Consider the following 22,582-nt stretch of genomic DNA (forward strand, 5'->3'; position numbering starts at 1 on the left):
ATGCTCACTGGATGAATGAAAATATAAATAACTGAGCATTTAATGAAGGCCTATTTAGTCCAGAAAACAGTTTATTTACCTCTTGTGTAAAACACGGGGCGTAGTGCTCCACATATAACAGCCTCAGAGACTAACAGAGAATCAGCAAAGGGAACTGAAGTGCAAACAATCTGTGCTCTGTAGAGTGTTATGGAAGAGATGACGCCACTGGGAACACTGAAACAGGCCAGCTTTGAAACAATGGGTCTCTGAAAAGGATACACAGGAAAAGCTCCACAAATCCACAGATGGGAGAGGCATACAGTCTCAGAAACATGAATTTGAGAGTTCTCATAGATAGTTACACAAGGATAAAAAACAGAGCTTGGTGAATTCACTTTAATTCACTTCAAGTCTGTTTTGGCTGTATCTGGATTTTCACTTGTGCCCTCATTGTGCTTTTGTACCACTGTAATCAGACACAACACAAATCTTCAGTGGACCTAAGGGTCTCAACGGATTCAAAAACCAAACACTACTTTAGAAGTACGTTTGAATAACAAATCATCTAAATATATCATTTATCATATTAAAATACATAACACGTATTTACTAAGGGTTTTTTTTCCCCAACTCTGATGGCAACTTCCATTTTCGGAAAATTGTTTAAGAGGGACTGCTTGGCATAGAAAGGAGAGGGACATGTGCTCGGACCACTGACTAGGGCTGTGACTGGGTCACACACTGACTCAGATGTGAGCTTGGCCAGATCCTTGGTTTCTCTTTGGGTTGGTTTACTCATTCTTCCCAAACTCAAGGAGGTAAGCCACAGTATCTCTAAGATGACTTCCTTCTCTAACAGTTTAAGGTTTTGTCATTTAATTGTATTACTTTCCAATTAATTGTACTTCAAGCAGAAAAAACCCTGCATGATCCTGCTTTCTCAGGTTGGCATGTCATATGATCCATCTTAGGAAACATTCATGTGATGGCCTCATAACTACAAAACACAGTGGTTATTGATATCAATAAATTCAATACATACACTAATCAGATTGACCTAATACTTGCCAAGCTTCCACCTGAGTTTGTTCAAACGCGTAAATGTCTTGGAGAAATCACGCACACGCTCACTACAAGCATCATTTACATGGTTCCAGCCTTCGTCCGCTTTCCCCTAACCCTCTGAAAATGAAAACCTCTCCACCTATGTTATTTTACTATAATATTTAGGAATGAGATGCTCTCTAGAAGAGGCGAATAGTGGGGAAGTGAGCATCGGAGCCAGAGCCCCCCACCTGCTGCCTCCCGCCCTGCAGCCGCCCTCCCGGGAGTGGGGAGGCCGGTGGGCGGGGCCGTGCGGGCGGGGCGGGCGGGGCGGGCGGCAGAATAAATGCGGGCGCCGCGGGCGCGGGCGGAACGGAGGCGCCGAGCTGGGCAGCACCGCGGACAGCGCCCGGGCCCGGTCTCTCGCGCGCGCTGACACCCTCGCACTCACCCCGACACTCGCGCTCCGCGGCACGATGGCCGAGTCCCACCTGCAGTCACCCCTCATCACTGCCTCACAGTTTTTCGAGATCTGGCTGCATTTCGATGCTGACGGTGACTATCTTCTCTCTTATCTGTCTCAAGTCCCTTGTCCGCGTCCTTCCTTCCCCCTTCCCTCCCGAACCTCCCACCCCTTTTACTCCTTTTTCTTTTTTTCACTTCTTCCCCCGGCTCTCAGGCTTACCTTTCGGCTGGCTACAGAACCATCAACTCGAAAGTTTATATTTTGCTTCGATGTTAACCCCCAAAACTTAAACTTCTTTATCTCCAAGAACGGTCGTAGTAGAAAGTGGGGGGAGAGCAGGGATTGGGGACACTGCTCCTCAAAGTTCCTGTGGCCTTGCTCAGCATCCCTAACCCCCCGAGTGAGGGGAGCGTGGCCTTGTCTTCGGTGAGTTAATCCAGGTCCAGGCAGGACAGAACTTCTGGGGTAGCCGGAAAGACACCTGTCCTGGAGACTGAACAGGGAAGGGACTTGGAGTGAAATGTCTGACACCTGGCGCCTCTGTCTTTGCAGGAAGTGGGTACCTGGAAGGAAAGGAGCTGCAGAATTTGATCCAAGAGCTCCAGCAGGCACGGAAGAAGGCCGGACTGGTAGGTTAAAGTTGCAAAGACTGAAAGGAATCTTCAACCTTAAAATATAGATATTCTAACATTTTCAGAAAGAGCCAGCAGGCTCAAATGGTTTTCAGGGAATGGAAACATTTATTGACTGAGAAAGGGGAAAGAGCACGTTTCCAGATTGCGTGAGGGGAAGAAAAGGAGAGAGAGAGAGGAAAGAGAAACAGAGGGAGAGATGGGGAGACAGACAGGGGATATTTCCTAAGGGGAAAGACAGTGAACCTGAAGTCGGTGCGTTCAAGTACAGCTTCTGTACGTGCACAACTCTAGCAGTGTTAAAAGGAAAGTGTGGGTTCGTGAGATCCCCTAGCAGATCAGCATCTGAGATTGCGTTCCGTTAGGTAATTTTTAACTTATGTGCATGAGAAGTGAGGGTAGAAATAACATTTCTGCCCCTTGGTGGTCAGGAAACAGATCTGCACATTATGGATCTTTTTCTATTGCCAGTTGTCATTGTTGTGATTTTGATGAGGTTGGAGAGATGAGAAAAGGACCTATCACCACCTTCCTCAATGGGGGCAAAGTTGGACGACTTGTAACATGATAATGAGCAACAATTTAGCAAGAAAGGTGTTCATTTCTGAAGACAGGGAAAAACCCAAAAGTTAGCAATGTAAAAAGTAAAACAAGTTTAAGAATTCAATGTGTTTTACAAAAGCAAAATGATACTCTGATGGTAAGCAATTAATAGGATCTTGAAAACAAGATATAGTATTTGTAACTTAAGCCATTAGTTGATTAAATAAATGACAATTCTTACTAATTCTGAATGACTTGCTTTGGTCACAAATTAACTTGTCAAGAAAAGATGTTGTCAGCATAAAAATAAAATATACCCAGCTTGGAAACATAGATAAGATGATTGTATATAGTAAAATAGGTTAAGAGTTTCACTAATCTACTGGGATTTATGTAAGACTGCGTTTCTGAAGGCAGTGTTGAATTTGGGCTCGTTAGATGTTCATGATCTTTGACTTTTCTGACTGCCATTAGAAAGAGTTTATATAACAGATTGTGTGTGTGTGTGTGTGTGTGTGTGTGTGTGTGTGTGTGTGTATAGGTGTGTCTGGTCCTTTAGCAGATCACCACCTCTCGTATCGAGTTATATATAATTATAATGTTATTATATATTACATATATATAATTTACTAAAAGAGTTATATTTTTGTTCTATCTAAACTGAAAACTGTGTGGTACACATCTCTGTATACCATATTCAAAAGAATCCCAGAGGCCTCTAAAATGTACTGAAATGCATTACAGAACTGTCAGCTGCTAAAATCATTGACGAAATTGATTTAAAACCAGATAGCCCTCTGGGGATTGTTTTATCCAGATTTAATATTATATAAATCTGAAAGTATAATTGAATGAGATCAGATAAAATAGAAAACGTTTTATACATTCTCTCCACATCCTTGTGTCTTTGACTAACAAAACAAAAACAAGTCTCTTCCTCATTGAAAAAATATATATTTAAAATATCAGGTTGGAAAAACCTTACTTGCTAAAAATTTTCAAGTTAAAACCTTGTAAGAGCTTCCAGTAGCTAAATGATTATATTTTAATTTTTCTAGAAGTAATTTTAATATTGAGATGTATTTTCATCTTAGAAATTCAAATATTTAGAAGCTATACATTTTTTCAGATTTTTCTTTTCCTCTTCCCATTTTAATATTTGTACCTTTTCTTTTGTAAATAATGACTTCATGTTAGAGTTTTAAAGATTTTAGAGCCTAATTATTTTTCTTACTGCCTGGACTCCAATTTTAGAATATTGGAAACTCTGTATTACATAATAACCCAATGATACCAAACCCGAGCACAGGTAGAGGGCCATAACAGGCTGCTCACTACCTTGATTACTGAATGTTTTTATGGATTATCTATATAGTATTTGGATAGTTAGAAATTTGCATCAAGATCTGGATTGAGAGGCTCATGTACCAGAAAAACAGTTCACTATACTACTGGCCCCACTGCTTACAGCCTTTTACAACATTTCTTCTCTTTTTTTAGAGCATAAAGATTGCCCCTATTAACTAGATGTCTCGGCATTTCAGGCCTTAGGATAACAGAGTTCACTGCATTAATGGAAATATTGCCTTGTCATGTGAACAATGTGACATCTCAAAAATGTTCACGAAAATTAACCATAAGCAAACACAACATTAATTAAACATAATCACCCAACATATTTTCTACCCTTTTACAATAAACATGGTATTTAGTCTTTAAATTAGAAACTTTTAGTTTATTATCATCATCATGTTTTACACTGTTTAAAACACATTCTCACCCAGAAAGTTCATAAACTAAGGTCAAATCTGCTAGTTAAGCCAGTGGTATTATATGGTTTTCAGATTTAAGGACTGATGCTTTGTTTTTTGTTTACTTTAAGGTATGTGTAAAAAAACATAACAACTTATAGTCCCACTATTGCCACTTTCATTTTCTTACAATTGTTGCTATGATAAAATTTAAGACATTCAAGTTGAAAGTAATCTACATTAGATTTTTTTTAAAGACATTATAATTAAATCGCTTAATTACTGTTACCTCAGTTCTACAATGATATTTACTTTGGTTTATGAAGGATTACGTAAAACTAGTAGTAAAGAATCCACCCTCACTATAGCCCTTAATTTACATTTAACTATATTACATTAAACTATAACCCCTAGAGCTGACGTGTGGTAGCTAATACTTCCCTCTTTTTAGTTAGGTCAAAGACCAAGACCTTAATGAGCTTTCCCAACGACACAGAGCAGGACGTGAGTGAGGGCTGACCTATTGTAAACAGGCTTCAGTTACTGCAACAGGACTGCTTGAAACTGGCTGGAGACTCAAGGGGCACTTACACTCAACCTCCTGAATACTAGCTCTGCGTTCAGATCGCTCGTTTATAGCTTGCAGCTCTCAAGTCTGACAATATGGGAAGAGGTTATGTAAGTAGTAGAACAGACTGAGGGGGAACCCAAACGAGATGAAAGCACTCACCATGTCACTCTGAAACATGTCTTCCTGCACTAGAGTTCATAAGAGAAAGAACATCGTCTCAGGAAATCAAGGAAACAAGGAAACACTGGAAAACTGCTCCCTACATTAATCTTGGAGGCAAAGATCCTAAACATATGTAATAAGTGGCCTAAAATAAGGTCATCAGATTGTCTCCAATGGCAGTACACACTGGTGAAACTGGTTTTACATCTGACAGATATTTTCGGATATTTAACTTCTCTACTTAATTAATGAATACCACTTCGTGCTGGAAACATTGCTTACAAATGAGTCACTCCTCAACGCTCCATATTTTTTGCTTGTCCAAACTGAAAACATATATTATTGCCTTCCATGGATAAAAGATACTAGAATAAGGACAATTAGTGCAGCAATATGAAAGAATCTTTCCTGAAGGAAGCAGTGTTTAAAGTCCATTAACAGTGATCATTACATTCACATTCACTAAAGGTCATGAACTGAATAATTCTGACGACATTTGAAAGGATAGCATATTCTCAAAACTAATAATAGAAGATAAATCATGATTGATTCAGAAATGATAATCATAATTATAACTCTTTCATTTGAAACCAGCAAATACTATATATCAGCTGTGTCTTTAATTTTCATGAGAATAGTTCATCAGTATGCATAATTCTGAATGGTTCCAATTCCAGTTTTTCTTTGCAATATGTTATTAACACCATCACAAGCATAATTGGGTTTGGGTTTTTGTTTTTATAGAATTTTTACTTGCTCTTATATAATTTTAGGAGTTATCACCTGAGATGAAAACTTTTGTGGATCAGTATGGGCAGAGAGATGATGGAAAAATAGGAATTGTAGAGGTAAGAAACATGCATTTTTCTGACAATTTTAACAAATGATCTTCACTTTCTGAGTTGTATCCAGCTCAAACATGGTATGGCAAGGCCCATTCAGAGAGGCTTTGCCTAGGTCCCAGGTTATATCTTCTGGTCAGAAATATAAAATCAAAAAGTGTTTGAAATGAAGGGGATCTAAGAGTTTGCCAATTCCAGAGCCTCGGTTTAACACACGAGAAACTGACACCTGGAGAAGTGAACTGATTTGCCGTTCAGAGGTCATGTCGCTAACGCTGGGTCATCACCACCCGTCCCTTGACCTTACCTGCCGCACTTCACCATGACACCTGCCATGTGCACGGCTCACTGGTTTCTCTGCTCAGTTAGCATTATAGACTTTTCTGTTAAAACATAAAATTTTTGCAGTCTCTCTGACGATGTCATGGCAAAAAGCAGCATCCTGGTTTCTGAAATTCTGTGTTAAACTGGCCTTAGGATAAACACGAGACGTTAACTACGGTGAGTGGTGTGTTGTGATCTGTTACAGGAATAGGTTCCTTCTGAGTCTCTAAAAGTTCAAAATGTGGGTGTCAGATCTTATCTTTTCACAATGACTTTTCTAATTGAGGACAACTTTTTCTGTCTATAAATCAAGGAAGCAAACTTTGATTATATATCAATTATTCTACAGTTTCAGATTTGAGAAAAAGTGGTTGGTACCTTTCTAGTTTTCCAAATGCTGGTGTCTCGGCTACTTTTTAAAATCTCTGCCACCTATTTTTATCTCTATTTCTATTAGAGAAATTGAGTGGACAGCTTTCAGGAAAATGAATAAGGTCATATTTTAAAATATGCTAAATCATAAGCATAATTATGTTCTTCATATATAATGTCCTTAGTGTACTAGATTGTGAAGTATTCTGGCTGTCAACATTTAGTTATAATTTACCTTTGGTTCCGAGAACTAACCTGGTTTTCAGATAATTGATCTCACAGGACACCTGTGATGTCAATGTGCAATACACTTATTTTTAAACAGCTACTACAGATGGAGTTAGGGAAGGACAGACTATTATTATCTGTGTCATTAAAATATCTCCCTGGAGTATGCACCTTCCCTTTGCCTGTGGGAAACTCATTACTATATAAGGAAATAAATTTATAGTAATGGGACTTACGGACTGCCAAAGAGGCCACCTAATAAGATCTGGAATCATGAAGGATAAGAAGAGAACTTGAAAATGAACATAAATGAAATAGGTAAATCTATTCCAAACTAGTTGGAAATTCTGAAATCAGTGTGATTATTGTTGTGGCTATTTCAGAGTTTGGCGTGCTTTATAATTCTAGCAGAGGAAAGAGTGTCGCCTTATATTTAACATATTTCACCTTGAAGGACTCTAACGAGCTGAACATTTTTTTGACTGAACTTTGCCAGGAATGCTAGGTTGTACAGGGGTATAAATGGCATGGATCTGATTTACACGGATCCTACATTCATAAAGGACAAGATGGATAAGCCTGTCTTGAACCCAGGTTTTCCTTTACATGACATAGTCTAATCCTTTATGAATTAGAATTTGAGGCCATACTTGAATGAAAGGCTGGGGTGACCAGCAGATGCACTGTCCTGGAGATATGATGAAAGAATTTCCCGAGAAGTTTGAGATAAAAAACTTTGGAGGGAAGAAAGGTTTTCTGTGTCAGGAAAGACAGGACCAGAAGAGGGTGGAGAAGTGAATGAAGGCTGAAATGAAGAATTGAGGAACTTTTACAGCAGTAACAAGGGAACCAATTTACATTAGGATGACATTACACAACTTATAAAGTATTTTCAAATATGTTCTTTCATTGACCCTCATAACAGAAAACCTTCTCAGCTTCAGCTGGCTGCTTATGGCAAGGCTTTAGGCTTAGCCCGTGGGGCCAGGGCAGTCAAAGTGCAGACAGGCATCTGGCCAAAGCACTTGGGACGTGATCTGGGCAGAACTTAGAGATCAGCTGAACAGAAAGAGTTAACAGGAGAGAAGTGAGACACCAAAGAACCCATGAAAAGGTTCTTATGGACGTTTTTTGCTAGATGGGACCCTTGGAAAAAACTAGCCCAAATTCCACATTCTAAAGGCAAAGCAGTTCAAGCCCAGGAGGTTGACTGGTGTTCCCACGGGGAGGGAGTGAGGAAACCCTGGTGGGAGACCTGCCTCAGACTCCAGAACTCTTTCCCTTAATCTAAGTTGTCAGCTAAGGCTCCGGATGTGGGGTTAGGGTGATTAGTTGGGGAGAGTCAGCGTGCCCACCCACCAGATGACAGGCAAGAGAGACTGCGCAGTGGGTCCTTTGAATGTTAAAGCTGTCCCAGTATTAAGCAGCGGTGAAGAGAGCAAGGAGACACTCTGAACATCCTGGGGAGAAAGAAACCAAAAACTCCAGATCATGAGTAGAAAATGGGGAGAGGGGGCGTGGGCAGTGCCTGATCTCAACGTACCCTGTAGTGTCTCCAGAAAGTTGTATTAATTGAAGTTCATCCTTTGCTTTCAAACTTGACCTATGATGTCACTTGCTAAGAAATCCTATTAGAACATAGAACACAGATGCCAGCCAGCTATGAAGGAGCAGAAAGGCCCATGTCGTCCCACATCAGTATTTGGCTCCTGCCATCAAGCACTCCGAACTCTGCTGCACACAGGGAGAACAGGCTGGATTTGCCTACATGTTATGCCCATTTTACAGGTGACTCACGGCTCATAGTCTAACGCGGGTAAAGCAAACGAAATGCCGGCAGCTCTTCGAGGGGAAACAGACCACACTGACCTGGCTCTAACTCAAACATGCAGGTAGTTTTTCAGTGTTCTGTCCTGATGAAGTTGACTGAGATGCTGTAACAACATGCTTTTGTGACCTGGAAACATGTAGAAACAGTGCTTTCTTCTGAAGTATTGAATTTCATGTTTTTAAATAGATTTAAAATCCACACAAACATAGTTCAGCAACCAAGAGATTGTTAATATGAAGTTAAAACAAGAGTAGTGAAATTCTGAGATAATTAACAAACATCACAACAGTCAGAAGTTCTCTATTCAGACTAATGGTTCTATTGCAGAGAAGGCCTGTTACAATAATTACAGAGGAAGATGAGTGATTTAGCAGAAAACAGGAATTTCTTCTCCGGCGCTCACATGAAGTGCAGACACTTCCCTTAGCCGGTTGTCGACTCTGGAGTCTTCTGGATGCCGCTTCTTATATAACTTGTCAAATTCAAATTATTCAATTCGAAGAGTCTTAAATGCACATGAGAAGATTATTTGCCTTCCAACTTCTGCACTTGTCATGGGTAGTAAGTGTCTCTAGGTCCCATGGAAGTGCCAGGGCACAAGAGGCCAGGGTACAGGTCAGGAAGCCGCGGGGGGTGCGGGGGGAGGACGCCCCAGCTCCCTGCTCAGGTGCCTTTCCAGGAGAGTGGTCCTCGCACAGTCCTGGCTTCATCGCTGTGTCCTGCGCTTTGATGATCTGCCTCCCTGTAAGGTCCTTCCTAGCAGCCACGCAATGCCCAGCAGCAGGCACGCATGCACCTAGTAGGTCTGAGTCACAGCCCGGCCACCCACAGAGGGTGCCCACCTGCTGCACACACCATGTGGTGCTGGTTGTGTGCAAAGACCAGGCCCCCTGCCACGGGTGGGCACCCAGCAAAGCACACCTGACTTGACGATGGCGGTGAGGGGCGTTATTCGAGTGCCCGTGGGATCAACACCCATGGAAGGGGAATGAGAGGGACACGCTGCCTGACAGTCCCCACAGCAGTCAGCGGACCCGACAATGTGCTCAGGCGCTGGCATCACCCTCCAGAGATGTTCCAAGGTTTGAGTGGCAGGGCTGGGCCTTATCTGTCTTCGTGGGTCAGTCACGGGATGCAGCCTCCTTGGGGACACAACTGTCTTCAGCCCAGGTGCTCCCAAAGAGACCTGACAGCCAAGGCCACAGCAACAGTGCCAGCACCTGAAGGGAGCTCCAGATGGCAGGTCACAGCGTCCACTCCAACCCCTCCCCACAGCTCGGTAATACCTCCAAAGGAACACTGTTCCCACTTACACTGACTGACTCTAGACCAAGAGTCAATAGCTTCATTCACGGGCTCAGTAAAAATATTTGCTGAAATTGTGGCAGGTGCTGGGAAAGAAACGGTAAATGAGGCACAGACCCCATCCTCAAGGTTTGCACACACCAGCAGGGGGGTCGGCTGAGGAAGAAGAGGCTTGCATTTCCCCTGGGGACGGGCCACCAGTCTGACACGAGTCCTGACGGCGCCACCTGGTGGCCACAGCTATCTGCCTCTCACTCATTCCCTTGCCGTTGTCCACTCTACTTCAGCCCAGGAAAACATGTTGGGGATTCACAAAGGAGCAGACAGACAGCCCAAAGACTAAGGAATCACCAATAATCTTGGAACAGGTCACTGGACACCTGTATGGACAGCAGTGACCTAGCAGATCCGAGAAAAAAGCAGCCCCCGCCTAACACGTGGCCTTGGGCGACGCGGTCTGACACAGAGCTGGAGAGCGAATGTGCCCAGCTCTGAGATTTGGACACCACGTCTCAACGCACAGCGGGGGGACAGGCAGAGCATGGGCCCTCCATGCTGTGATGCACACCTGTGAAAGGTGGTCTGTCTCTCCGTGGTCACTACAGCCACATCCTATCACACAGTTATTGCTCATTTCTTCATGCTGGTGTGTCTTACTGTAACCTACTATTGTTCAAGACTCATTTCCAATGCCTGTGAAATAGGACGGTGCTGTATTCAGCTTAACAGTAACAGTTCAATGAAATTAAGAGGCTGAATGTGTGCATATGTATATAAAATAAACCGAGCAGGACCAGACGGCGTGGGCAAAGAGACGCTCGCTCCCACGAGCTGTGAAGGGTGACTTACCATCTCCAGGCGTGACATGCGCGAGGTCTCTGAATTCTGTGCGAGTTGCATGAACTTTCATTTTAAACAAGGATGGTTCACATTTTCTAACTTTACATTTGGTCACTGTTTACTAGCTCATTCTTTTACTTTTTATGTTTTCAGGTATTCAGAGGATTTTGATAAGTAGAATTTTTTAAGAAAAAAAATCTTTTTTTGTTTAAAACAATAGACACATGAAAAGCCAATATAGAAAACTGCAATGAAAATAGTAAAACAAATGACTATAAATAGCATTAAGTAGGTATTTTTATGAAGTACAATTATCAACCAAACCACACGCATTTCTGTGAGGCCCCTAAGGTGCTGAGCGCCCCACAGGGCACTTGGGGGACGCAGACAACAGCCTCTGCCTCCTGATGTGGACGGTCTAGGGGGAGGTCCACCAAAAGCTTGCAAACTGTATGTCAAACACCTATAAATACAGGAAGGGCTAGCTTTGGCTATTTCTAGTTTCCTAAATGAACACTTCTGCTCATGTACAATCAACTGGTGACTTCTGTTCAACAGAAATAACACGTTTTCTGACTGAGCCATACTAAGCATCCTAATAAGATATTTGGCCCCACCCCTTACTTTCACCCCCACATGTGGTGCCTAGAAACTGAATGGTTCCAATTGGAGATATTATTTCAAAGATCTAAAAACAAGGTAAGTTAAAGGACATTTTATGCAGGCATAGAGAAGCTGAAATTACGTGCTATACAGTAGAATGATACATTTTATATCACATTTTAAAATTTTTAGTGGACTTAAAAGGATGAAATGTACAGAAAGTGTGACAGTCTTTTCTATAATTTATAGAACTTAATTTTTGAGGTTAATCTAGACCTAGGGTCTTGGTCTGGAATGCAGGGACAAGGGTCCCTGTCTGCATTCGGGGTTCACCAGCTGTGGAAATGGGAGGGGATGTGATGTGGGCCATGTCCTTTAACGCGACGCTGTGGTGTTTCTAACAGACGCTCAGTCCTTTGAACCCAGAGCATTTAGGAGACACTGGATGCTATTTCAACTCCTTATTTTAGTGATGAGGGTGGAAATGGCTGAGGGAGTTGCCAGGGACCACAGCTAATTAGCAGCTGCGCCAGGAATAGAATCCGCGCATGGGGCCATCAATCCAGCTTCCTCCCTCCCTGCACACGAGATATAGTTATACTCATCTTAAAATGGGAGCCGGAGCCCTTTTTCTCCTTTTAAAGAAAGGAGCACTGAAGTTATGAAATGAGACCTAAGGATGAATGTCATAGAGTCCGAGATGGAGATCAAAATAAGCCCAAGCTCTGGACTCCAGCCCCGGAAGTCCTTTTAGCAGAAACCAGCCACCTGGGAACTGGTCTTCCCCACCTGCCTCAGTTTCCACTGCTCACCACAAGCTGTCTTTCCACCTCTCTCCACTGCCTTACAGTTCCCTGTCTTTGGTCATCGCCCCTTGTGTGGTTAGTAGGTTTCCTCCTCTGAATGGGGCTGTGCTTTCCCTGCATTTGTGTTCCTCCTACATGGAATGTATGGCCCAGTGCCCCGTCCTGTGTGCCCTGAGACTAGCAAGGCTGCTGTGCGTCCCAGAGCAGAGCAAGGAGTCCAGCCACCCTTGTCCAGCAGATGAGCAGGGCCCAGACGTCTGGTATCCGAGCTCCCTCTGCAGGCCTGCTGCGGCACTCCACCGACAGGCCCACCGGGCGCCCATGCCTGGGATGCAGTGGCTCTCTAGGAACAGAGCTGGGTCAGGAACTGGGTGGGTCCTAAGGTCTGTCCTCTCCCAGTCTCCTGGGCAATGGACCACTCTTGTGTCCCAGACAGGCCGAGCGGTGGGAATGCCCGACTTCTGCTGGCACTTATGACAGCTGTCTGGCTCTCTTGCAGTTGGCCCATGTCTTGCCCACAGAGGAGAACTTCCTGCTGCTGTTTCGATGCCAGCAGCTGAAGTCCTGTGAGGAGTTCATGAAGGTATGCAGGGCTGCTGCCCAACACGGCCCACAATGCTGTGCACAGTAGGGAAATCATTGGCTTTCTTTAACGTTCTGCTTTTCCTTATCCCAAATTACTTGCAGACATGGAGAAAGTATGATACTGATCACAGTGGCTTCATAGAAACCGAGGAGCTTAAGGTAAGCGATGAAAACTTGTGCTGCTTTTCCTTTCAAACACAGGTATCAATTTCATAGCTTTTTGAAAAAATTCCACAAAAGGAACTAATGTTGAGCAGTGGAACATTCTCACCCACTTTCCACATCATTAAAGAGGCACCAGATCAAAAAAGGGACTTCGAGTACTTCTTGAAATTCTCTTCAGCAACATAAGAAATTAGCATTTTCTGTGGTGTATACAAATTGTTATATAAGACAGATAGATAGATAGAATGATAGACTAAGCTGAATAAGCCACTCCTTTTCATTGAAATTTGACGTTTTAGTTCATAAATTAAACACCTCTATAGATTTCTCTTTCAAGAGAAAGGAAAAGAAACAAGGCCTGGACACCTAGTATAAGCCCGGTACTTCACACACACCACCTTACGTAATGTCCGCGTGAGTTCTGTGACATCAGCATGACCCCAGTGAGGAAAAGCTAAAGAGAAGGGAAGCTATGCGCTGAGTGCCCCAGGAGTGAGACCCAGGGCTGCACTGGTCAGACCCAGGGTTGTCAGCCTCCAGGTCCCTAGACGGTCCCGCACCCTGCCCGCGGTCAGTGACAACGGGCTCCTTCTGTGTGAGGACACCACGCAGCCAGACTGCTCAGAAACTGCGAGTCTGCTGATGAATTTATCCACCCACACCTCACAGACGTAAGAGGAGCTAGCTGGTGGGGAGGAGGAGGGCATAAAAGGAAGAGGCCAGGAGATTTGAAATGTTCTTTCCTCTGGACGAATCTTTGTATCATTCTGAGTTTTATACCTTTACGATGGGGGTAATAACACCTTCCTCTCAGATTTATTGTGAAGCTCAAGTAAGATGTTGCACACGAAAGAGCTTGTGAAATACAAGGCACAATGAACTATATTATTCCTGAGCTCAATAATTTACGAGTCTTTCAGAAATAGAAAAGAACCTTTCTCTCATGTCCTTAGAGTGACCCCAAGACTTCTCAGAAGACCCTACTCTGTCTTAAGAATATGGTGACTACAAGGGAAGCAAATTAATATTTATTGAGCACCTACTATGTGACAGGCACAGTACTAAGTGCTTGAACTGTATTTTAACATTTAATTCTTACAGACAATTTTCAAGGCAGGTGTTATTATTCCCATTATACAAACAGAAACTGAAGTTCAGAGAAACTGGATAATTTTTCAAGATTACGCAGCTGCCTAGGAGAAGAACCCAGATGTGGACGTAGACAGACTGTGCAATAATGCTGACGTTTTAGCTGGTTTCTTCTGGTTTTCTCTGGTACTGGAGACCCACCTTCTCTGCCATGGGGGAGATGACAATATAAACAAGGTTTCCTGGCCATGGCTGGCATGGCTCCAGTCACATACAGTTTAGAGATGGGACGGGGACAGTAGCACCATTGCAAAATCGCTGAGAATACATTTAACTACAGCCTCTTAGAAATGGAAAAATTTTTAATGTGAAATCACCAAAAAACAATGTCTTTAACAAACTTGCACCTCAGCAATGTAGATCCCACAAGGGGACAGTTAAGCTATTTTGTTTGTACCTTACTGAACCAAAAAAATTCTTTTGAAAATTATTTCAAGTTCATAATGAAAACCTTAGCTCATTTCCAATACTGACCTCAAAATACTCTAACGGTCTCCTTTGTTCTAAATTTTATTTTCAGAAAAAGATTCTAAATAGAAGTCCTCCTCTCTGGGGAATTTTGGAGATAAGTTGGCATTCTTTTTTAATGGATCTTTCAAGAAAGCTAATTTTAAGATCTATAATAGAGTAAAACATTGCTTGCTCTCAGACATGACTGAATCTCAGCGTCCCGAGGTTTCTCCCAGGCTATTTCTGTGACCACCATTTTTGTCTCTGATGAGGATTTTTAACCCAATTAATCTCTGACAAAAGCCTCCTAAGACTCAAAAATAAAATTCAGCCTGAACAGATAACTTTGAATTTTCCACATTTCACTTTGGATTTGAAGTGGAATGTCTGAAGTGAAAGTGAATTTATCAGACCCAAAGAAGAGATCTCTTCTTGTGAAAAGAATGAAGTGAAAGCAGTCCAGCACATTCGGGGGGACAGACATCGCAGAGCGAAGCCACACGGTCCTTCTGGGACGTGCGAGCACGGGGTCTTCCCTATTCCGCCACAGCGTTAGCTCACTTTCTGAGAAGATGAGGACGTGCAAATGACTAGCACTAGACAAAATGAAAGGCTACGGACTTACACTGTTGTTTCTATGGCGAATTTCTGTAAAGCCCTGATTTATTTCTCTGTTAAAAAAACTTAAACTCACTCCTGAACGCCAACTGTCAAATTAATATCACCTTTTTTCATCTTTCCCACCTATGTTAATATGATCACATGTCCTTCAGAGGGGGGATTTCATCTGCTGTGGCCCAGGTGCTGTGGACCATGCCAGCCCCACGCTAACCACTGGGCCGCCACTGAGACAAGCAGCAGACACACTGGCCATCAGCTGAGGTGATACAGCTGTGAGGGCAGGACACACTTGAAATTAGGGTTGAATCTCCATGTGGTCCACTAGTAGTTTCCCACACACAGCATTAGGGTATAGAGAAGGGCCCTGTGTTTCTTGCAGAGCCACACGAGTCTGGCTGAAAGTATCATTACCTAGAAATGCATCCACTGGGCTGGCTGCTTTCACAAGCGTTTGCTAAGATTCCTACACACAGTGCACAATCCAGATACTCCTGTCACGGAAATCAAGAGCACAGTGTGGCACAGACTAGGGCAGAGCAGGTCTCAGCGAAAGGCAGGCACCCTACCTGTCAGAGGCAGCATCTCTGCTGGAGTGCCGCGAGGGCCACGCGGTTCGTCTCCCTTCTAAGCTCCTCACCCAGTTCTTCCCTCAGAGGCTTCTTTGCACGCCTGGGATGTTACGTTTCACGGCATGCTGAAATGGAAGCAGACTGTGTGTTATTGATAAAGTTTATCTGAGTGTTCTCTGTTTTGACAGAACTTTCTGAAGGACCTGCTGGAAAAAGCAAACAAGACTGTGGATGATACAAAACTGGCTGAATATACAGACCTAATGGTAAGACTGATCCTGAAAGGGTTGTAGCCAGTACGTCCCAGTACGTCCTACTCATTCCCACAGCTGCAGAGGATGAAATGATGTGCTGTGGGCATCACATCACATAGGTATCATTTCACCTGGAAAGTCAAATACTAAGGATGCTGCCGCCTCATGAGGCTCAGTGCTCAGGCCTGGGCTTCAAAGCTCAACACCGGAGCACTTCCTTTCTGTGGAGCTACCAGTTTTTATCCACCGAAAGATCCCTTGTGTTTCTTACAAAGCCAGTGTAACTATGTCACTAAATCATACAACTTATAGTTACGTAAGCTCCATTACAGATACATAAATTACATCAGTAAAACTTATTTATTATAGAAGTTCTGAATCATTTATCATGACTTAGGAAATCACAGATTTTGTTAGAGTTTAAAGAGAACCTCTAGCTACCTTACTCATTGAGCAACTAAATATGGTATTTCCTCCTTCCTTTTGATTCTTGTTACTTTGGAATACTATCTGGTGGGTTGAGTGAGGAAATACAAATACAGCCTTATCCCCACGCTACGGTAAACAGTGCGGCAATATCTATTGTAGGATGCTGATCATAGAGCCAAGAAAATGGCTTTTCACATAGGAAGGCACTTAATGTTTTAGTGATGAATGTCAAATAAATTTATGAAATTCCAGATACAGTAACTCCATACCCATGAAGTTAATTCATTTCCAGTGGGTGGTTTGCTCATTCTGACTCATTACAGCGTCAAAATCATGAGGAAAAGTCTTTGCTGAACTGATTAAGCCACGGGCCATTATTCTGGCAACAGTATTTTAATTGCTTATGTTTTTAAATTCAGAAAGTTCTATTATTCAGATCAGACGCATGCTTATACGTACATGCTTTAAAGACTGTAAAGTTACAGGAAATTCCTATCTCATGAATTTAAATACATAACCTCTAAGCCACAAGTGTATATTATAAAAATTGTTACATAAGAGTGATAAAGAAGCTAGACTTTTTAGTTACCGTGAGAAATAATTTTATACAGGGTTTGATTATAGTTGATGTGACTGAGGTTTTCTTTCAGCCTGTCAGCCTACTTTTATGTGTGTGGGGGGTTGGGTGGGGGGAACAACACTAGAACTTAACTACTGCCTTATTCACTATACAGTGATATTTATTAAAAGGAGGGCTAATATTTAGTTTCAAAAAAATCAAAAAAGTTTTCACGGTAAGGAGGTGTCCTCATTACATTCCACTTTATCATAGCATCAGCATATAAATGTGTCACGGTGGGCAGATCGAAACACCACATAACTTTTGGGAAATGGACAATAACCTACATTTATCAATTTTCTGTTTTGTGCCAATCTTTAGGGATATCTATTTAAAGTAAAGACTCCTTTCCAGGTAGAAGTTGGAAGCAGCCTTTTTAAAACCACTCAGATGGGAGTTGTCCCCTGTTGGATTGGCCTGGCATATCTGATTAAATGTCGTAAACCAGTTCAAATCTGGGAAGCAAATTAATCAAGAACTAATTAAAATTTATATATATATGTGGAGAAATATTTCCCTATGGGCACTAAACTGTGTGATCTGGTGTCCAGTGTCTTGGTAGACAGTGTGACAATATTAGAACTTATGGTCAATGAATTATAAAATATGTCACTACCAGACCCTGAATCTGCCTCTGACTCAGGGTTCTGAGAACAGCTCAAATCATAGCATGCCTTCATTTTCTCCTTCAAGAGGCCTCACTATACCTATCTTCATTATGACCCTGAGCATATTCCTTCCTTTATGAACAAAAATAATGCTTTTTCTCATATTTAATGTACATATTTGATATATTTACTATATCCCATCCATAACCCTTCTAATTAATACAGTACAGCAGCAGTTGCTAGCTTCTAACAGCATGCTTGCCTCCCGGGGCAGGTGTACAAGTGTTTGTAGTGGGTGTGTCTGGTGTGTGACGTGTACTTACGTGCACTGGGCAGGTAGGGAGCCTTACAGAATGTGTGGCATCCAAGAGTTCTAATCTCCAAGGATTTATTCATAGTATCTGCCCATTGCTCCTGTGTGTGCCCTGTTACGCTCTAAAAGAGAAAAACAAATATTTACTTTCGTATCTTTGTTTGGAGAATCACGATGTGCTATAATGTACTATTAGACACCATCTCTCCACATCTTGATACATATACACACATATTTGCAAGAAAATATTCTAGAAGCCTAGATAAGATCACTGTTACTGTTCAACTATTCTAAACTGTTCTGAGAATCTCTGGTAATGACACAAGTTACAGAATTGAAAATTTGCACTGAAAGTTTAAGAAATGCTGGCTTCTAGATTTTTTCTGTAATTGATAACTTGAACTGCTTTATTCTGAATGTCTCCTTCAAGCAATGAATCGTTCAATGGCTACAATGACATTTTGTCTTTCAGCTGAAATTATTTGATTCAAATAATGATGGGAAGCTGGAATTAACTGAGATGGCCAGGTGAGTTTAGGGAGTGTGCAAATATTCTTATAATAAGCTGATCCTTATCAAAAATTTAACCTATTCATGTAATTTTTTTCTCTCAAAAGGTTACTACCAGTGCAGGAGAATTTTCTTCTTAAATTTCAGGTATTTCTCTTTTTCTCTAACATAAATACTATTATCCTTGAAAAGTTAGAATATGGGAGAGTTGCCAAGAGAAACACGATCAAATACGATAGCTGTGTTTTAACCTTTGTTCTCTTCTCTATTATCTAGGGAGTCAAAATGTGCGGGAAAGAATTCAATAAAGCTTTTGAGTTATATGATCAGGTAAAAGTTTGCTAAGTATAATTCTTTAGAAGAATTTGGAAAACAGTGATTAAGGGAAAAACCCTCAAACTCAAGGTTTTTATTAAAAGCAACATGAGCTATTAAAATTACCCAGCGATTCATTTTTCTCATAGGAAACATATTGTGTTATGTCCTAAATTAGGCAAATCTTGATTCAAATCCAAAGCTACGACTTACCTGCTGTGAGGCTTTGAATAAGATACCACACTCCTCTGAACCTCAGTTTCCTCACTCTGTAAACAAGAGACAATACTACCCACTCTGCAGGTGGGATGAGGATGAATCTGGATAAAAATACCCAGCAGATCCCCATCCCCCAACTTACCAGATGGTAACATGGTGTGTGTGTAAAGGCTGTTTGTGAGGTCACTAGTTAACCTCCTTTATTTGTTCTAATTTCTCTATTCCTGGACAAACCAGGCCTCTGTGGGCTCTGCCAGCATCCGGTGTGACACTAGGCCCGTCCCATGCCTCCACGTCCCCACTCATATGAACACATTGGTGACCCTTCACTTCAGCAGGAGGTGATGTGAACATGCAGTGACGTATTAAATGTGAAAGCACTTTGAAAAGTTCAAAGTGTTTTACAACTGTAAGGTGTCCAATGAGAGGCAATTCAGATCAGCTCTGGAACTCTGGAGCAGTTAGAAATGTTGAGGGTCTGACCTAAGGCGTTAGAATACCTGCCCAGGAGGGAGGCAGGAAGCACATTTTCTACGGATGTCAGTTCCTTCCATTCCGCTCCACTCCCCTCCCGGCGATACTGTTGGTCGTACCTATTTTGCTTCTCCTCCCTCAGGATGGCAACGGATACATAGATGAACATGAACTCGATGCTTTACTGAAGGATCTGTGTGAGAAGAATAAACAGGTAATTAGTTACTGAGCCACTTACTTCTTAAGTAGATTTTATAGATCCATCCAGAAGCAACCACACATCTGTTTTTGGAAATTTACTTTAAACATTTATAGAGAAGCAGAAGTAGATTTCAGTTCTTATCTTGATTTGGTACTGGCCTAAATCAGTGTAACTGGGATCAATAGATTCTAAAGACAACCTTATGACTCTTCACATTTGTGTAAGAATGTAATCCAGCTCTTTTCTTAATGGCTTGAGCAGTTTCCGTGTCCCATTTTATCCTGTGGCCGTGGTTACCTACCTTTCATGTCTAACTGGACCACAATGCCAACTGTGTTCTGTGTAGGATCTGGATATAAACAACATCCCCACGTACAAGAAGAGCATCATGGCCTTGTCAGATGGGGGCAAGCTGTACCGGACAGACCTCGCACTCATTCTCTGTGCTGGGGACAATTAGAGTTGGTGACCATGGCCACTCACTGCGATACACTGTATCTAAAAAGTAACTGCACTATAAGGGAGTAGGCTGTATTTTCTTTTATATCTGCAAATTTAATTGTGTATAGATAACTGTCCAGGGTGTGTGGCACAATCTTTTCAGCTTGTTTCTATACTGTTCGTAATGTACAGCTTTTGTAACCACATGACTGAAAAGGAGATTGTCTATGCTTAGGCCAGTCAATACACCCAATTAAAAAAAATAACCTAACATATTCTTGCTTTCATAAATATAGCTGGACAAGATTTCCCTAAAAATTGTACCAGAATTAACATCTAAAATTCTAGTCTCTGATGTATAAATGCACATTTTTCACTGAAGCATTATTTCAGACAATCATAGGTCTGTTCCACAAAATAGTTCTAAGCTCTATTTCCAATTATTAGGAGGAAATGTGCTTTTGCATCAAAAATACCAAATGTCAACCAATAGTTAATTGTGGCTCTCTGAGGTTCACAGTCTCACCAGACAAGATTTAGTTAATCAATCAACAACACGTCTCATGCTTGAATCCACACCCATCTACTGGTTCAAGCTGATTTGACAAAGAAAGACAGTGCCAGAGGACGCATAAACCTGTCTGATTCTACGTCTGTATTTCCAACAAGCCCACTGTCAGAGTATAACCTTAACCCATTTTCGAAACTGTTTTCATGTGTTGCAAATTATAGTTACTCTAGTACACTGCTGTTTTTATGTCTTATTCTGTGTAATCTGATTAAATTATATAGACCAAGTTTCCTGGTGTCTAGTTTGCATACTTCTTGTATTTTCTTTCTATGTGGAATTGGCTCATTTCCACTGAGAGTATCTGCTGCCTGTGAAAATATTTTTTTCTAGCTATAACTCTATTTTTTACTACATAACTGAATTTTAATGTAAAATTCATAGCCCCCTGACTGTTGAATGTTGTACTACCAATAATTTTGTGTATTCTGTGAATTCTATATTTCATATTGAGATCAGCACTCAAAATAGTTCTATTTCTATCTGCAAATAGTTTCAAATGAGTTAAAAATAACATCTGAAGAGAAATGCTATGGTAATCATTTACCGTATTTATCAAGGGAGATTCTCAAACATTCTTTTGACCCCCACTTATGTCACAGTTTCATCTATTTGTAGCTAGACCATCCCATTCAGGTTACAGTGGTTGGTGATTTCTGTTCTGATTGTGAAGAAGGAAGCTATGAGAGATGTGTCTATGTGGAACTTATGGTAACCGCCAAAGGGCTACTGGTTCTACATCAATTTGAACGTCGCCATTCTACCAGTTCAGGACTGATTTTCTCAGTTCATAGAAATGACAATAAAAAAGTGAGGTATCTCTTTCCCCCAAGAATGATCAGAAAAGAGATATGGCGCAATAATGTTTATGAAATGATGTGAGTGTGGTAGACTGGCATTGCTTCTCCTATGTGAATGGAAGCAGTGACTCAGGCTGATCGAACTACTAAGAATAAAGAACATTACTCTAACCTCTTGTATTTTCGTTTCTTCCTCAAAAAGTCAGGGGACATATAACGCATGATCAATCCCGGTGGAGATGTAGGATGCTCAAATTATTTCAGCCTAAGAAACCCAAACAAACGTAAAGCTGCCTGGTTGTGAAGTATTGATGCCTCATTAAATGAACAGGTGCCTCTGACATTAAAACAATATCAAATATTTTTTGGCCCAACTCACATGAACTATTTCTTCATCAAAGACCTTCTGCAAAGGAACAGGAGGAACATACAGGTTTCCTACATTTCATCTGTAGGGCAATAGCTGTTGATTGTTACCATGACACGGTCACCATGACAGCTCGGAAGGAGGAGACCCAGCGGACCGGAGTGCATCCGGGCCTTCGGTCCCGGGCCAGCAGCACGGGCTCCCGGGTGGGCGTTCAGTCCTGGGCGCCGTCCGGGAAACCAATTCGGTAACTGGGCTGAATCGTCACACTCACAGGTAGTGACAGGCCAGCCTCCTGGGGCTGACGGTGACAAGTGGACCCTGTCAGGCTGCTCGTCCAACGCGTCCCTCGCCCTGCGAACCAAAGCCACCTCCCAGCGCGGACGGTGTGCGGAGGACGGCCGACAACCCCGGCAGCGCCCCACGCTCGGAAGGAGCGCTTACCAACCAGCCGTGAAGGAGCGGGGGACACTGGACTCTACTCAAATGAAGGCTGCTTCCCCAAAAGGCAGCGTCCGGGAAGGCCGTGCAAAGGTCAGTGTGGAGGCTGCAGCGTGGGCCCGCGCAGCCTCACACCTGCCTCCCGGGCTGTGCCCCGGAAGCCGCTCCGGGGTGGGAACGG

General features: G+C 42.3%; 1 protein-coding gene and 1 long non-coding RNA gene across 2 annotated transcripts in view; one reads left to right on the forward strand and one right to left on the reverse strand.

The window, feature by feature from the left end:
* The window catches only part of LOC117034094 (uncharacterized), a 172,677-nt gene extending 154,495 nt beyond the window's left edge, over positions 1–18,182 (reverse strand). Inside the window, exons 1-2 of the long non-coding RNA XR_004425008.1 lie at positions 18,075–18,182; positions 15,839–15,966 (exon numbers count right to left, since the gene is read on the reverse strand). This is a non-coding gene — a long non-coding RNA (uncharacterized LOC117034094). The remainder of the gene's footprint in view (positions 1–15,838; positions 15,967–18,074) is intronic.
* Positions 1,388–21,764, forward strand: CALB1 (calbindin 1). Its single transcript, XM_033126785.1, has 11 exons — positions 1,388–1,581; positions 2,045–2,121; positions 5,925–5,999; positions 12,802–12,885; positions 12,990–13,046; positions 16,030–16,107; positions 18,537–18,592; positions 18,682–18,721; positions 18,851–18,904; positions 19,725–19,796; positions 20,131–21,764. Exons 1-11 carry the CDS (start codon positions 1,503–1,505, stop codon positions 20,242–20,244), a joined length of 786 nt encoding a protein of 261 aa, XP_032982676.1. The 5' UTR covers positions 1,388–1,502; the 3' UTR covers positions 20,245–21,764.
* Positions 21,765–22,582: the final 818 nt, after the last annotated feature.

This window comes from Rhinolophus ferrumequinum, chromosome 14 (genome assembly GCF_004115265.2).
Source record: "Rhinolophus ferrumequinum isolate MPI-CBG mRhiFer1 chromosome 14, mRhiFer1_v1.p, whole genome shotgun sequence".
NCBI classification, from domain to species: domain Eukaryota; kingdom Metazoa; phylum Chordata; class Mammalia; order Chiroptera; family Rhinolophidae; genus Rhinolophus; species Rhinolophus ferrumequinum.